Source organism: Sorex fumeus, unplaced genomic scaffold, assembly GCF_029834395.1.
Source record: "Sorex fumeus unplaced genomic scaffold, SorFum_2.1 ptg000265l, whole genome shotgun sequence".
In the NCBI taxonomy this organism is placed as follows: Eukaryota; Metazoa; Chordata; class Mammalia; order Eulipotyphla; family Soricidae; genus Sorex; species Sorex fumeus.
This window is the reverse complement of record NW_026606322.1, coordinates 14,934,386-14,950,385: the sequence shown is the minus strand read 5'-3', so window position 1 is coordinate 14,950,385 and position 16,000 is coordinate 14,934,386. Positions and strand designations below refer to the sequence as shown.

Sequence of the window (16,000 nt, the reverse complement as noted above, 5' to 3'; positions counted from 1 at the left end):
GCATGCCACCTACTATCTGAGTGCCAGGAAACTTCATTACAGTGGAAGGAGATGTAAGTCAGCTGCATTTCATTGGGTGATCAGGACTCTGGGGAAATATCATAGGGCTAAAGGATAGAGAATATCTGGGGAACTCCTTTAGAGATTTAGATTGGGGGATGAGGAAGTTTCCTTGAAGGAGAGACTATCTAAACTGAGAATTAAATCACAAGAAGAAGCCAATAAGAAGTGTTGAGACAAGAACATTCTAAGCAGAAGGCAGAGGTAGTGTTAAGGACTTTGGAATAGGACAATGTGTGGAACAGGACAATGCATCTGTAATGAAGTTACTGATTGCATTATATATGCTTAAGAAGATAGTACTGAGAGTAGGAAAGCTAGTCCTTAGGAGGGAAATTAAATCCAAAGGACCCAGGAGTGGTAATGATGATTGCAATGTGACTGCAAGAACAGGCCAGGCTAGTTGACAAAGGCCCAGATGTTACAGAATGAAGTAAGCTGAATTCCTAAATTAATTCCAAGTACTTTGGCCTACTCTCAAAAGCCATCATAAGAACACTATCCAAATGGACTCAAAGAGTAAATTTCTTTTTTTATGTTTAGAACATCAGGAAGAAGGCAGACTATAATGTCACCATCTTAAAAGGCAATGAATACCTTGTAATAATCTCCGTCTTCCTTTTTAAAAGTGTTCCTGACAAAACACTGCTAAAGTATTTTATAAGATACCTTCCAGTTCTCTTGAATCATCGATCAGCAAATATTAATATGGCATTAGGAAGGAAGGAAGACCTAAATTTCCATCCAAAATCTATTTTTAGATTATTTTTGTATGAAGCTTGAATTTTTTGAAGTTACTTATTCTACTCTGATCCTTACAATTTCAATACTTTTATTAACAAGATGTCAAGCTGTGTATTTATACTAAGTACTTGTTTAAACTAACATGCTGTCTTTTTTGTTTTCCTCTCAAATAAGGGCTGGAGCGATAGCACAGTGGGTTGGGCGTTTGCCTTGCACGCAGCCAACATGGCCGACCCGAGTTCGATTCCTCCGCCCCTCTCGGAGAGCCTGGCAAGCTACCGAGAGTATTCGATATGCCAGACACAGTAACAACAAAGTCTCCAATGGAGACGTTACTGGGCCCGCTCGAGCAAATCGACGACCAACGGGAGGGCCTTTTACTTTACTTTTACTCAAATAAATAAAACTTTAGAAGGTTATTTAAATGAAACTTTTGCAGAATGGATATTGCTGTATAGAAAGTTCATATGTACCACTTTATCTTTATAAAACACCTAATAGTGAAGCAAAATATATTCAGTTAGGACTTTCCATTTCATGGCAATGGGCAAAAGGTATAAATGGCATCAACTTTTGCTTTTAAGCTGTCTTATTACAGGCACTTCACATCCCTAACTACATTACAGAGCTGTGTATGTGTTAATGTGTTAGTGTTGTTTTAAGCCTACGGTGTCATCACTATGATTTCCAGTTTGAGTCTGAAATTGTTCAAGATATTTTTAATAAGAATGAATGGTTGTTGCATTTTTGCTTTGCATGATTTCACCTGAAGACACCACAGCAACTTTTTGACTTTTGTATAGCAGGTGAACAAGGAGGGGAGGGGTCCTACATCCTATTGAAGGAAGGAAGTGAAATGACTCTGCAAATTTGGAGTCTCTCTTGAGATACTTAATGTGGAAAAAAATGTAACCCCAGCTTTAATTGTTCATGTATAGGAATACTCGTATAGCAAGCTGTTTTTGAGACTGTGTTAGGTTACAAACATGATATAACACACCTGTTCTGTTTGGAATCTGGCAAAATATCCCCTGACTTGAAGGGCAAAATGTATGTGTATGGTAGAGATTACTCAGTATTCTTTTAGGAAGTTAGTGTACAATATTTGATTGCTGTTTCCATGTTAGCTGATAATGCTGGGTTGACTTTATGCAAAAGTTGTTAGGGAGGAAAGGTACACAATAGATGAAGCACTACATTAGGAAATATTGTACAGGCATGTGCAGGGTTAATAGTCAATTATTTTGAAATCCATACAGATCTGAATTATTAATTACTCTCTCTTGCATTAATTACTCTATTAATTACCTTCTCTCGCGATCAGAGGCATTGTTTATCCTTGAAAACCACTTTATTAAAGAGGGAGGACTACTGTAGACCTTTTGCTATAATTGAGAGTCTTTGGAACTTTTGCTGTCTCCCCTGAGGTCAGTGGACAAAGCAGGTCAGAAGTGCCCGGAGCTCTCATTCCTGTTTTAGGTGAGATAGGAGAGAACCCAAGTCCTCAGAGTTGTGAATCAATGGTGCAGATCGTCATGTATTTTTTATTTTCCCCCTTTTTTTCCTGTTTTGGTTTTTGGGCCACATCCTCAGGCTGCACTTCCTTACTCCTGGCTGCACTCAGGGATCACTCTGCAGGTAGTCAGGGGACTATACAGGGTGCTTGGAATTGAACCTAGGTCCGCCACATGTGGAACAAGAGCTTTAACCACTGTACTTTCTCTCTAACCCCTCTTTCTTTCTTGTTGTTGTTTCACACTATTTTATATATTTTTGCTCTCCAACAGATTTTGTGCATTTATGCTTTTTTACTCATTCCAGGGATGGGGAACCTTTGGCACATTGGCTTTATAAGTCCGCCCAAATCATGAGGTATGGCACTAGTATATGATGGAACAGACATGCGTGTTTCTCCTAGTTTGCACGCCTCGCTACCTGCACAATATGGATCCCCCGAATATTTATAAATATGCAAAATGTTCCCTAGCCCTCCCAGATTATCTGTTTCATATTTTCCTCTTGAATCTTTCATGGACCTTACAAGATATATCGACAAGGGCTGGATAATCTGCCCTGGCTTGATTCATATCAGTCATTTATCGGGATAGGACAGTGAAGTTCACAAGCAGCTTTTTGCTTTCCAAGCACCAAATTTATCCTGTTGGTTCTATTTCTCCCTTTGGGGTCAACAATAGGAAATATCATCTCCCAAAACTTCCTGTACAAAAATTGATAATTCCCTGTCATTTAAACCATCATGTCCTCTAGTCACAGTTTCTGTTTGTGGATTTTTGTAGTGATGATAGAACAGGAGTTAGATAGCTGTTTCCTGCTACTACATTGGTGTAGCTCTCACAAAAATAGTGGAAGAACGAAACTGAAGAAAACAAAAAAAGTTAGGCCTATCAGTTGCATACCTTTATATTCCTAAGTGTGTCTTTACTATCACACAGTTATTGGGCAAACATATAAAATTAGTCTAGCAGTTTAATATTTAATGTTGTCTTTTCCTGTACAATGAAAGCTTGGGCATGGATACCATGTCTAGTTGATTCACCACTATATCTTTAGTGTCTAGAACAATGCTTTTCCCATAAAACATGCATAGCAACTAGTCATTGAGTGATTAAATAAAGCAGCTATGTCAGCAGACTGTAGTTCTTGTCTAATCTTCACTTCTGTCTATGTAACTGTAGCCAGTTATTTTAAGTTATTGGTATCAATATCTATATTTCATAAAACAAGAACTTATCAGATGTTCCAAAATGTGCATTACCTGAAAAGCATTTTAAATAATACAAGTTATGGAGTGCAATCTGTGGTTAGCCTGACTTATTAATTAGAAGGGAAGGAAAGATAATGCATTTTAAAAGCTCCTGCTGTTAAAATGTACAAACATAGTTGCAAATCACTGAATTTAGCTCAAATATCCTATGGGTTTTTGTATATATTAGTCTCTGATTTGAATTAAGTATAGTGGTTGAGGATCTAATATGTATTAATTATTATCTGCACAGAGACTAATAACATGAGAAATATTTAGATTTACTAACCTCAGGGTCCTTCTTGACTGAGACAGAGGATCAAAAATCCTGAAAATAGTTCAGGATGTTGCCAAAGGCAGGCAAAGACATTCAATTCAGTCTGAGTTTAAGGAAAGTATGCAAAAGGTGAATTTGGATAGGAATTAATCAAGAGATGAAGGTATATAAACAGAAAACAAGAATATGTAAAAAACTAGGGACAGGATAAGACACCACTTGGAAGAATGATAACTAAAATTGTAGCAAAGGAAGAGGAAATGGAGTTTCCAAGTCTCTGAAGAGGGATCAGTTATTAAAGCTTAGTAGCTGAAAGCAAGGAGTTTTGAACCAGAAAGATCTGGTTTAAATCCAGATTTAGTCACTCTCTGTGACTCAATAAATTAAAAATTTTGTTTACACTCAATTTACTTATCTATAGAGTGGGGACAATAATAGCTCTCTTGTAAGGTTATTATAAAGATTAAATGAGGCAAAATAAGCAATTCATGTATAGTTCTTAATGCAGTGCAGTGAGCTTTCTTATTGGGCACATTTTACACCAAAATGCTTCCCAGAAAGGATTTTCATTGCAAGTTTTTCTATTTTAATGCCCATATGGTGCTGATAATCTAACTGTATCTTTTTTAAAAAGCATTTCTTTGCCCTTCCCCTTCCTTTTGTTGCTAAGATGATGGGTGGGTGGGGACACATTGTTGTGGAATGCCCCCATGCAGTATAATTGGGGTACTTCATAAGGGTCACATGCTTTAGTTGTGGTTTCAGTACAGTTGACTGTAGTGTAATTATTTTCATAAGGGAAACATTAAAATAGCATAGCAAGATATTCAAGTGAAAATAAGCATCCTTTTAAAACTCAGGTATATATTCTAGAATTTGTTCTTCCCAGAGATCTACTAATTTTTCTCAAGCCCTACTAATTTTTAATGCACTCTTTAGAGATATTTAAATGCATATTTAAAACAGAAAAAAATGAGAAATAATAAGAATGCTCATTAGTATAGAAATATTGTGAAATAGCATTTTAAAATTTTGTTTGGGGGGAAATTCACACCCTGTGGTGTTCAGTGGTTACTTCTGGCTCTGCACTCAGAAATAACTCCCGATGGGCTTGGCAGACCATATGGGGTGCGGCGGGCAATTGAGCTTGGATTGGCAAGTCAGTCTACCTCCTGTACTATTGCTCTGGCCCTAAAATAATATTCATTGTGTACAATACAACAATTTTATAAAGCAGATTGTAAAATTATATGTTCATCGTGATGCCTTCCTTCTAAGTTCATACGTAATAATGTTACTAGAAATGCATGTATATACTATACAAATACTTACATAATTTTGTGTTTATAATCAGTATCTAACAATTAAACCTTTTTTGGGGGGGAGGGCAGAGGCACTGGGCCACACCTACTGGTGCTGGAAGCTTACTCCTGACTCTGAGCTAAGGGATCATGCCTGGAGATACTCAGGTAATTATATGTGGTGCCAGGGATCAAACCCAGGTCATCAGTTTGCAAGGCAAGCATCCTACCAGCTGTACTTTATTTCCAGACCTCAGATTTAAGTAACTTTTACTGTGATATTTTCACAATTTAATTGGATATATGTCTCAACGATACAACAATGTGTTTAATAAATTTTCTAATCTGCTAAACTGAGGGAGCTATCCCTGAAAGTTAACTCATCGTGAAAGGACAGCTGAATAATCTGTGTCAAATACCATGGCCTTAGACACTATAACGCATCTTTGAATTGCTATAACTATCATTCACAGAGTTCCCATGAACACTGTAATTTTATTGAATTGTAGTTCACTGGTAGGCAAGAGGTGAATGCTTTAAGTGTGATGAGACATAACATTTCCTTAGATACCTGTGATTGCAAAGTTCGCCCCTGATTTATTCATAGCTATTTAGTTTACACACTAAATATACATATTAATTGTAGGATCCATTTGAATTTCAGAAATGCTAAAATGTGAAAAAGGTGTTAAAGTCAAGTATATATAATATTTGAGTGACATTTTTGTCCGCTTTGTTAGGAAGAGATGATAAAAATAACTTTTATGCTATGGAATCTAAAATGGATTTTCCATTTAGTGAGATTATTATTTGCCAATGGGGTTTTATTTTTGTTTTAGTTTTTTGAGTCACAGCTGTCAGTGCTCAGTTCTTACCTGAGCCAGACTATTCCTGACTCTCTGCTCAGGAATCACTCCTGGTGGGTTGGTGAGTGGGGGGGCATATGGAATGCTGAGGATCAAATCCTGTTTGGCCACGGGTGCAAGGTGCCTTGCCCACCATACAATGACTCTGGCCCCTATTGTTTGCCAGTGGTACATTCTTAAGTTATTTTAAAATAACCCTCTAAATGAAAAGGGTCTTATTCTTCTTTTATAACAGTTTTATAACTTTTATAACAGTTTTATTAGTGTCAATTTCTTTAATACTTTTTAAACATAAAATCCTATATGTATTTTTATAACATAAAATCCTATATGTACCAGGTTTTTTTTTTTTTTGGTTTGTTTTGCCTAATTTTCATTTTTTTTGTGTGTGTGTTTGTGGGATTTGTGGTTTCAGGTGGATAGTAGACGAAGAGAACTCACACTTTTTATTCTAAGAATTGGGCATCTTCACTGGATAGGCCTCTGTATATTATCTACACTTTTTGGATTAGATATTTCAGAAATTAAAGATCATGAGATTCTAGAAATCAAATAATCTGATACATATGTCATAATAACATGATACACAGAAATTCTGGGATGTATAATTTATCAAAATAGAAGAACATCTCACTAGTTGAGCATATTCACATAGCAAATTATATTTAACATTTCACTAGTTGAGTATATTCACATAGTCACTGTCACTATCACTGTCACTCCTGTTGTTCCTCGATTTGCTCGAGAGGGCTCAGTAACGTCTCCATTGTGACACTTGTTACTGAGTTTGACATATCGAATATGTCATGGGTAGCTTGCCAGTCTTTGCCATGCGGGCAAGATACTCTCGGTAGTTTGCCGGGCTCTCCGAGAGGGGCGGAGGAATCCAACGTGGGTTGGCCCAGTTGGCCACGTGCAAGGCAAATGACCTACCCGCTAGGCTAGGCTATCGCTCCAGCCCATTCACATAGTAAATTTTATTTATTTAATAAAGAACATATCAGTCCTGTGAACATTTAAGGTAGGTATAACTGACAAATGACTAACACAAAACTTAAAACTATATTTGATTGCATAACAGATATGGGCCTACATGAACATATTACACATTTACTTGTGAGTTTATCTACACATATACACATATACTTATATGCAGTTTTTGTTTTGATACCAAGATGTTATAATTTATAGCTTTGTTATTAAATAAATAATTCAATTTTATGCCCAACATCTTTTAGATGTTTTGCTTGGCTGAAGGACAAAAAAGAATGGCATTTTTCTTTCCTATCAAGGTGCAGTGTGGGGACCTCTGTAATTTAAAAACGTTATTTTTTCTTTTTCAAAGCAGTTCCATAGAATCATAAGGATTGGAAACAAGCATTAAGAACATCCCCAAAGCAAAGTCATAATAAAAATGGAGTCCCAGTTCCACCATTAGTTTAAATGTTGGCAGGGGCTCATGTTGACAGGGACTCTGGAATCCAAAATTGGATTGAAGTGTATCCCAAAGCTGGTTGATGGTTAACTTTGGAGAAGAGGAGAAGAATAGTAATTTTGGACTATGAAAGAGGTCTTTATTTGCTAATATTTTATTTCTTGATTTTTTGTGTTTTTTACCTGATTATGTTCACTTTGTGATAATTAATCATGTTGTGTTATTAACTAACTTTCTAACTAATATTTAAATAACATTTTCATTAGCAAGCATTCTGTCTGCTGTACTATTTATCCATTCCCTAATACTAAAGATTTTTTAAACAATAAACATAAAATTTAGCATTACCATGAACATTTAGTGATCATCAACAATGCAACTTATCTAGACATTAATTAGTAAATGTTGCTGAGAGGTCAATATATGCATGAAATAAACCTTTTTTGACTAGTGTATTTTTCCAGCAACTTCTGGAGTTCAGAGGTGTGGCTCATCTATACTTACAAATGGTTTTTGTGCAATAAGAGAAAAATATATAAAATGACTTAGTACTCTTCTTAAATGAATATTTAAAAATAACAGAAGAAAAGTTCCATGCATCAGAGCTGTTTACATTGAGGGCTGGTGTTTTATGAAAAATAGCTTTTGCTTTATGAGCAGAGGGGAGTTGTTTGGTAATTTCAAATGGAAGTGAGCAGCTCCTGCAGTGGTGGAGGGTGCAAAACAAAAAGAGAAGTAAAGGAATAACTGATACGGGACCACTTCAATAGTTATTATCTCATAATGACAAAAAACTTAATATAGCAGTCATGAATCACAACCATCCTGTTATTCGTCGATTGCCTCGAGCAGGCCCCAGTAATGTCTCCTTCATCCTAGCCCTGAGATTATATTCAAGGCTCTTTAGGAGAATGGGACCCAACATTGTTACTGGTATTTGGCATATTTGGGTACACTACGGGGAGTTTGCCAGACTCTGCAAACAGGTTACATTCGGTAGCCTGCCAGTTTGTCCAAAGTAGGAATGAGATAATAAGATGTCATAATAAGATGTTGTGCAGCCGCGAATGCGGCCGTGTGGTTCCAGGAGCTGTTTTTTATAGTCTCTTGAGTCTTGGCCATTGATGGGATTACATGGAGCCAGGGGGCCAGTTGGTGGGTGTGACCCCCGCCTACTGGAATTTGGAGGATCTGGGTGGAGGATGCTCGACCCCAATCCGAGTAGGCTTGGTGATCTCGGCCCCGGAACCCGCGTGGTTTTGTCCCTCTGCCAGTACCTTCATGTGTGCGGAGAGTGGTCTCAGCATGGTGGTGGCTGGTCCTGGATATATAGCAGGTTTGATGTAAAAGAAAATTGATGTTAGGAATCTCGAAGTGGTAAATTCCATAGATTCAGTGATAGTGCTGAATTGTGTGATCGAGTGAACATTATTCCTGATGATGCTCGGTGCTCCACTCACTGGGGATAGCGCTGGCAGAGAGCTGCAACTGCCAGCACCTTCAGGAACTGTCTTGATTCCAGAGAGGAGACCTCATCTGCATCCTGTGACAGATGAGGAGCAGATCAGATTTATGTTCGTGAGACCTGCTTATTTACATACTTCCCTTAACTCAGAATAATTCTCATTTGTGTTTTATTTAAAGACCTGTCTTGGAAATTCATTCTTTTCTTTCTTTCTTTTTTATTATGGTGCCGTTACTAAGTCACATCTGCAAGGCAGATGTTCTACTGCTGAGCTATACTCCCAGATGATTTGCTTTTAGACAAAGAATTTTACTTTTTTTATTTTGCAAATCACTTAGCTGTAATGATGGTGGAATATCATTGCTTTGTCAACTAGTCCTATCTCAAGACAATTCATGAAAGTCCTGGATCATTCACAGCAATTGAGACAATCATCAGGGTTGCATTAAATTATTTTTTCACTTTGTCACCTGCTTATCTCTACTTGATCCCCCTTTCTCCTATAGATGTTGTCCCAAAGGTACTTCTTAAATAAGCTGCCTGCACACTAACCTCCATTTCAGAGTTTTTTTTTTTCTTGGAGGTCTGGACCTGCAGCTGTGATATTTTAGATGTGAGAGTTGAGTGTGAGAGAGAAGTAAAGATCAATTCTGAGATTGTTTACCTAGACTTAGTGGGTTATGATGTCAGTCAGATAAGGAGGCAAAAAAGAGGCGAAGCAATTTGGGGAGCAAAACTACATGAACGAGACTTGTAACAGCATTAAGATTTTTCAGCTTTGCACATTTATTTTTGATGTAATAGAAAGGAAGCTATAACCACTTGTGGGATATTACCCTGAAGTTTGCAGAGAGGTTTTAGCTGGGTTCATGAACTGAATCCATAGAATGAATATTGTATTTCAGCAAAGATATATGAAGAAAAGTTTCAGAAGAGGAAATCCAACAGCTTAAAGGAGCAAAAATGAAAATGATCTACCTCATCAAGCAAAAACCATAAATAATATAAAACACAAAAATTCTAACAAGAGGGTGGAGAAAGAACATTCTTTTATGTATGTGTGTATGTATGTATGTATGTATTTAATTAATGAATCACCGTGAGGTATAGATACATACTTACAAACTTTCGTACTTGCGTTTCAGTCATAGTACCTATCCCTCCATCAGTGCCCATTCTCTACCATCAATGATCCCAGTATCCCTCCCACCACAACCACCCCATCCCCCCCTCTCCACCCTACATCTGTGGCAGGGCATTCCCTTTTGTTCTCTCTTTCCTTTTGGGTGTTGTAGTTTTCAATAAAGGCATTGAGTGGCCATTGTGTTCGATTTATAGTCTACATTCAGCACGCCTCTTCCAACCTGAGCAAGTCTTCCAACACCCTTTACTTGGTGGTGTCTTCCCTATCTGAGCTTCCTTTTTCCTCAGCATGTGAGGCCAGCTTCCAAGCCCCGGAGTAAACCTCCTGGTCCTTTTCTCTACTATTCTTGGTTGTTAGTCTCCCATTAGTGTTACTTTATATTCCACAGTTGAGTGCAATCTTTCTATGCCTGTACCTCTCTTTGACTCATTTCACTTAACATGATACTTCCCATCTTGATTCACCTATATACAAATTTCATGACTTCATCTTTTTCTAACAGCTGTACTGTAGTATTCCATTATGTAGATGTACCAGAGTTTGTTTTTTTTCCACTTTCTATATTAAACCATCTAACATACCTAATAAATATTCAGCTTGAAAAAAGTAGCTTTATTATAATTTAGGACTTATGCACTGTTTTATGAGGGGTTCATTTATAATTTTCTTTTTTCTTTTTATTAGTGAAACACCATGAGGTACAGTTGTAGACTTACAAATTTTTGTGCTTGGGTTTCAACTGTACAATGATCAAATACCCATCCCTCCACCAGTGCCCATTTCCCACCAACATGGGTCCCAGTATCCCTCCCACCCCCATCCCCCCACCCCTCCCTGCCTCTGTGGCAGGGCATTCCCTTTTGTTCTCTCTCTTCTTTTGGGGGTTGTGGTTTGCAAAAGAGGCATTGAGTGGCAATCATGTTCAGTTTTTGTCTTTCAGCATGCTTCTCCCATCCTGGGAGGATCCTCCCAACACCCTTTATTTGGTGCTCCCTTCTCTATTTGAGGTGCCTTTTCCCCTAGCATGTGTGGCTGGCTTCCAAGCTATGGAGTAAACCTCCATACCAGAGTTTCTTTAACAAGTCATCTGAAGAACATTCTTTTTTTTTCTTAAATTTTTATTAGTGAAACACCATGATGTACAGTTGTAGACTTACAAATTTTTGTGCTTGGGTTTCAGTTATACTGAAACTACTGTCTTCCTGTTGTTCATCAATTTTCTTAAGCGGGCCCAGTAACGTCTCCATTGTGAGACTTTGTTGTTACTGTGTTTGGCATATCGAATACGTCATGGGCAGCTTGCCAGGCTCTGCCGTGCGGGCGAGATACTCTCGGTAACTTGCCGGGCTCTCCTAGAGGGGCGGAGGAATTGAACTCGGGTCGACCATGTTGGCTGCGTGCAAGACAAACGCCTTACCGCTGTGCTATCGCTCTAGCCCTTTTAGTTATACAATGATCAAATACCTATCCCTCCACCAGTTCCCATTCTCCACCACCACCAGTCCCAGTATCCCTCCCTCCCCCCATTCCCCCATCTCACCCTACCTCTGTGGCAAGGTATTCCCTTTTATTATCTTTCTCATTTTGAGTGCTGTGGTTTGCAAAAGAGACATTGAGTGGCAATCTTGTTCAGTCTATAGTCTACTCTCATCACGCATTTCCCATCCTGAGAGGAACCTTCCATCACCCTTTATTTGGTGCTCCCTTCTCTATCTGAGCTGCCCTTTCCCCTAGCGTGTGTGGCTGTCCTCAAAGCAATGGAGTAATCCTCCTGGTACTTATCTCGGCCATTCTTGGGTGTGAGTCTCCTATTTTGTTACTTTATGTTCCCCAGATGAATGCTATCTTCTATGTCTGTCCCTTTCTTTATGACTCATTTCGCTTAGCATGTTACTTTCCATGTAGTACCACTTGTATATGAATTTCAAGAACATTCTGAAAGAGAGGAGAACCAAGAGAGAATGTGTGTGGATGGAAATCTGATAAGAATAATTTCTTTTTGTTATTTTTGACCACACCAGGTGGTGCTGTGATGGGGTATTTCCTAATAGTGTGTGGGAAAACTTATGGTTCTGCAGATCAAACCCAGTGTTTTCAGCCCCAGTAACTCTCTCCTTCACTTGAAGGTGAGAGTATTTATCGTTATTCATTTGTAAATAGCAATTTTATTGAGATACAATTCACATATTATTAATCGCACCCTTTTAAAGTGTAATATTTGGAAATTTAATGTACTCATTAATTGTTGATCATCAATATTTTATTAAAAAGTTTCAACCCCAAAGAAACTAAATATTCAATAGTAATCATTCCTCTTAGCCCCTGGAAATCTACTTTCTATCTCTATAGGCATTTTCAATAAAGAGGATGTAAGCATTCTCCACTTTTCAAAAGTTTCTTGTGCCACCATTTTTTAAAAGAAAATTACCATGAATTGCAGAGTTACAAAGTTTTCATCATTAAGTTTCAGGCAAACAGTATTCTAACACCACTTCCTTCATCAGTGTTCCAGTTCCCTCCACCAATGCTCCCAGTTTCCCTCCCGCCCCACTAGCATCCTCTATGGTAGACATTTTTGACCTCCATCATTGTCCTAGTGTTCTTTTACTTGACCTGTTTCCTGAACCCAGAACTCACTGATGAGCTTCCTACTGAAGACCAATTCTCCTGCTCTTCATTTTTATTGCCTTTGCGTATTTTTTTATTCATCTACTATGCTTCTTTATGTCCTGTATATAACACAGATAATTCTCTGCCTGTCCCTCTCCCTTTAAGTTTACTCGCATGATGTTCTCCAGATACATCCATGTAGCAGCAAGTTACACGATTCATCTTTTCTTATGACTGAATAGTATTCTGTTACATATAAGTATCATAGTTTCTTTATCTAGTTACCTGATCTTTGACAATTGAATTGTTTTCCAGGTTTTGGTTATTGTGAATAATGCTGCAATGAACATAAGAAGGCAGATGTCTCTGTATTGATTTTGGGCCCTTGGGATATATTCTTAGAAGTGGAGTTGCTGGTTCATTTGTCATTTTAGGACTGACCATATATATTTTTTTAAAAAAGTCTGGGCCAATCAACATTCCCACCAGCAGTGAATGAGGGTCTCTTTCTCCACACAGTCATGCCAATAATAGTTGTTGTTATTCTTTTTTTGATGAGTGCCAGTCTCTGTGGTGTGAGGGAATATCTCATTGTTGTTTTGATTTATATTTTTCTGATTAGTGATATGGAGCATTTTGTTAAATGCCTTTTGACCATTTTTATTTCTTCTTTGGTACAGTTTCTGTTCACTCCTCCCCCCCTGTTTTTTTTCTTGTAAAGTTCTACCAAAAAAAAATTCTTGCAGTCTGTGGAATGTATTACGATTATTGTTTTCTTCGAGGTGCAGAAGATTTTTAATTTAGTGTATCCTCTTTGTTTATCTTCATTTCCACTTTATTGGTTAGTGGCGTTTCATCCTTAAAGATGCCTCTAGTTTTAATGTCATGACTTCTGCCTATATATATAATTTTTTTCTCTATATGCTTTCAGATCTGATATTGATTTTTTCTTTATTTTTATTTAATTTTTTGCTTTTAGGTCACACCCGGTGATGCACAGGGGTTACTCCTGGCTCTGCACTCAGAAATTAATTCTGGCGGTGCTTGGGGCACCATATAGGATGCTGGGAATCGAACCCGCACCGTCTGCATGCAAGTCAAATGCCCTACCCACTGTGCTATCGCTCCAGCCCCTGATATTAATATTTTAAGCCACTCATTTTTACTAAAGATTTCTAATTAGTATTTGTTTTCAGTAGCACTGTAGTACTGTCTTCCCGTTGTTCATCGATTTGCTCGAGCGGGCCCAGTAAGGTCTCCATTGTGAGACTTGTTGTTACTGTGTTTGGCATATTGAGTATGTCATGGGTAGCTTGCCAGGCTTTGCTGCACGGGAGAAATACTCTTGGTAGCTTGCTGGGCTCTCCGAGAGGGGCAGAGGAATTGAACCTGGCTTGGCTGGGCCAGCCACGTGCAAGGCAAACGCCCTACCGTTGTTTTCAGTAACTTAAAGAAATTCAAGAAGGGTTTTTACTTTTACAACAAAAGGCAAAAGGTGAATGTTTGATTTATAGAAGACCTTCTAAAGACTTTATAAAGGCATATACCTCAAGAAGCAAGAGTAACACATCCAGGTTTTTATCCTCATAGCTACTTATGCAAACTTTATGTACTTTATTTATAAAGTACATGAAACTTACTGATTTTTGAAGTTTTTCTTTCCTTTTGTGTCTATGGTTGTTCCATTAATGCGAAGACCACACTTGGTTGTAATATTTGCACATTTACTTGTAGTACTCATCCAGTTTTGCACTTTAGTTGTAGTAGTTTTACCTATGCTTAACAGAGGTCATGCTCACTTAGTCATGATGTGCACACATCCTCTAGTTGTAGGCATTTTTCTAAATCCTGTGTTATTCAAACACATACACATACTCACCAGAGGCTATACTTCTGGCCATGTTCATATAACACAACCCCTTTTCTTAAGGCACATGATTGATAATACTTTTGATAGTTTCATGCACACATCCTGCTAGCTGTGGTGCTTTCTGGAAGTCATACTCCTTGATTGTGGTTACTAGCACATCTCAGACTCGATACCAGAGATTGCATATGTTGTGGCACTGGGTGTCCCAGAGAGTAGTTCTGCAGAACCATGCTTACTGCGTATGGGCAGGGCTGGGACTTGAACTCTTGTCCTAAATCTAGCAAAGCAAATGCTTTTTCATTCTCTGGAGTCCCAGGCTGTGGGGTTATCCTATCAAACTGTGTATAAAGTACATGAAGCTTATTGATTTTTGTTTTTCACTTTTCTTTTCTTGTGTGTCTATGGTTGTAGCGTTAGTGTTGGAGGTCACACAAACTTGGTTGTAATATTTGTGTTAATGTAGAGGCCATGCACACGTGTGGAGGTCCTATCAAAAATGATTTAGCTTTATGTATAATTTAGTATGGTTTGATAGGTAACTTGGGGGTTCAGAAACACTAAAGACACTTTACTTTTGGATAGTGAGGAAGCCTGTAATATAAAAACTGACTTTTGGTTCTTTTGTTACAGTTTTCTTTGCTCTGATACAATATTTTCAAAATTCATCCATGTTGTGTCTTGTGTTTAATTTCATTGTTTCTTATGGCTGAAAAAATTATATGATATAACCCATTTTTTTATTTATGCCTGAATGTGCATTAAAAACACATTACTTGGAGGTGACAGCACATCTGGCTGGAGCAATAGCACAGCAGGTAGGGCATTTGCCTTGCATGCAGCCGACCTGGGTTAGATTCCTCTGCCCCTCTCGGAGAGCCCTGCAAGCTACCGAGAGTATCTTGCCCGCATGGCAAAGCCTGGCAAACTACCCATGACATATTTGATATGCCAAAAACAGTAACAACAAGTCTCACAATTTGTTGTGAGACGTTACTGGTGCCCACTCCAGCAAATTGATGAACAACGGGAAAACAGTGCTACAATGCTACAGTGGTACTTGGAGATAGAAAATAGAAACCAGGACAAGTGTACAACAGGTAGGGTGCTTGCCTTGACAAGGCCAACTTGGGATCTATCCCCTGCACCCGCTATGGCCCCCTGAACACTTATAGGTGTGATTCCTGAGTGCAGAGTCAGGAGTAAAGTAAAGCCAGGTGTGGTTCAAAAATGAAAGAAAGAATAAAAGAAGTACAGAAAAGAAACCAATGACTTGAGAGCATTTCATCATGAAATGTGGTTATAAAAGGATGGCAAGAATTTGGGGTGGAAGATAATGTGGGGTCTTCATTTTCTAAAGAAAACAAGAATGTATACTTCTCTTGGAGGAGACACACTTAGATTCTAAAATGTCCAATGCAAAACTAAGTGATGATTTTTCTGTTAGTGTTTGAATCATATTTCACC

The 16,000-nt window shown here is 38.1% G+C and overlaps 1 protein-coding gene across 1 annotated transcript in view; it reads right to left on the bottom strand.

Annotated features, from left to right (window-relative positions):
• LOC130018446 (developmental pluripotency-associated protein 4-like) overlaps positions 1-14,567 on the bottom strand; it is a 78,250-nt gene extending 63,683 nt beyond the window's left edge. The window contains exons 1-4 of the mRNA XM_056109143.1: positions 14,546-14,567; positions 14,307-14,439; positions 12,952-13,003; positions 8,908-8,990 (exon numbers count right to left, since the gene is read on the bottom strand). Coding sequence (XP_055965118.1) covers positions 8,908-8,990; positions 12,952-13,003; positions 14,307-14,439; positions 14,546-14,567 — 290 coding nt within the window. The remainder of the gene's footprint in view (positions 1-8,907; positions 8,991-12,951; positions 13,004-14,306; positions 14,440-14,545) is intronic.
• Between the last annotated feature and the right edge of the window lie 1,433 nt (positions 14,568-16,000).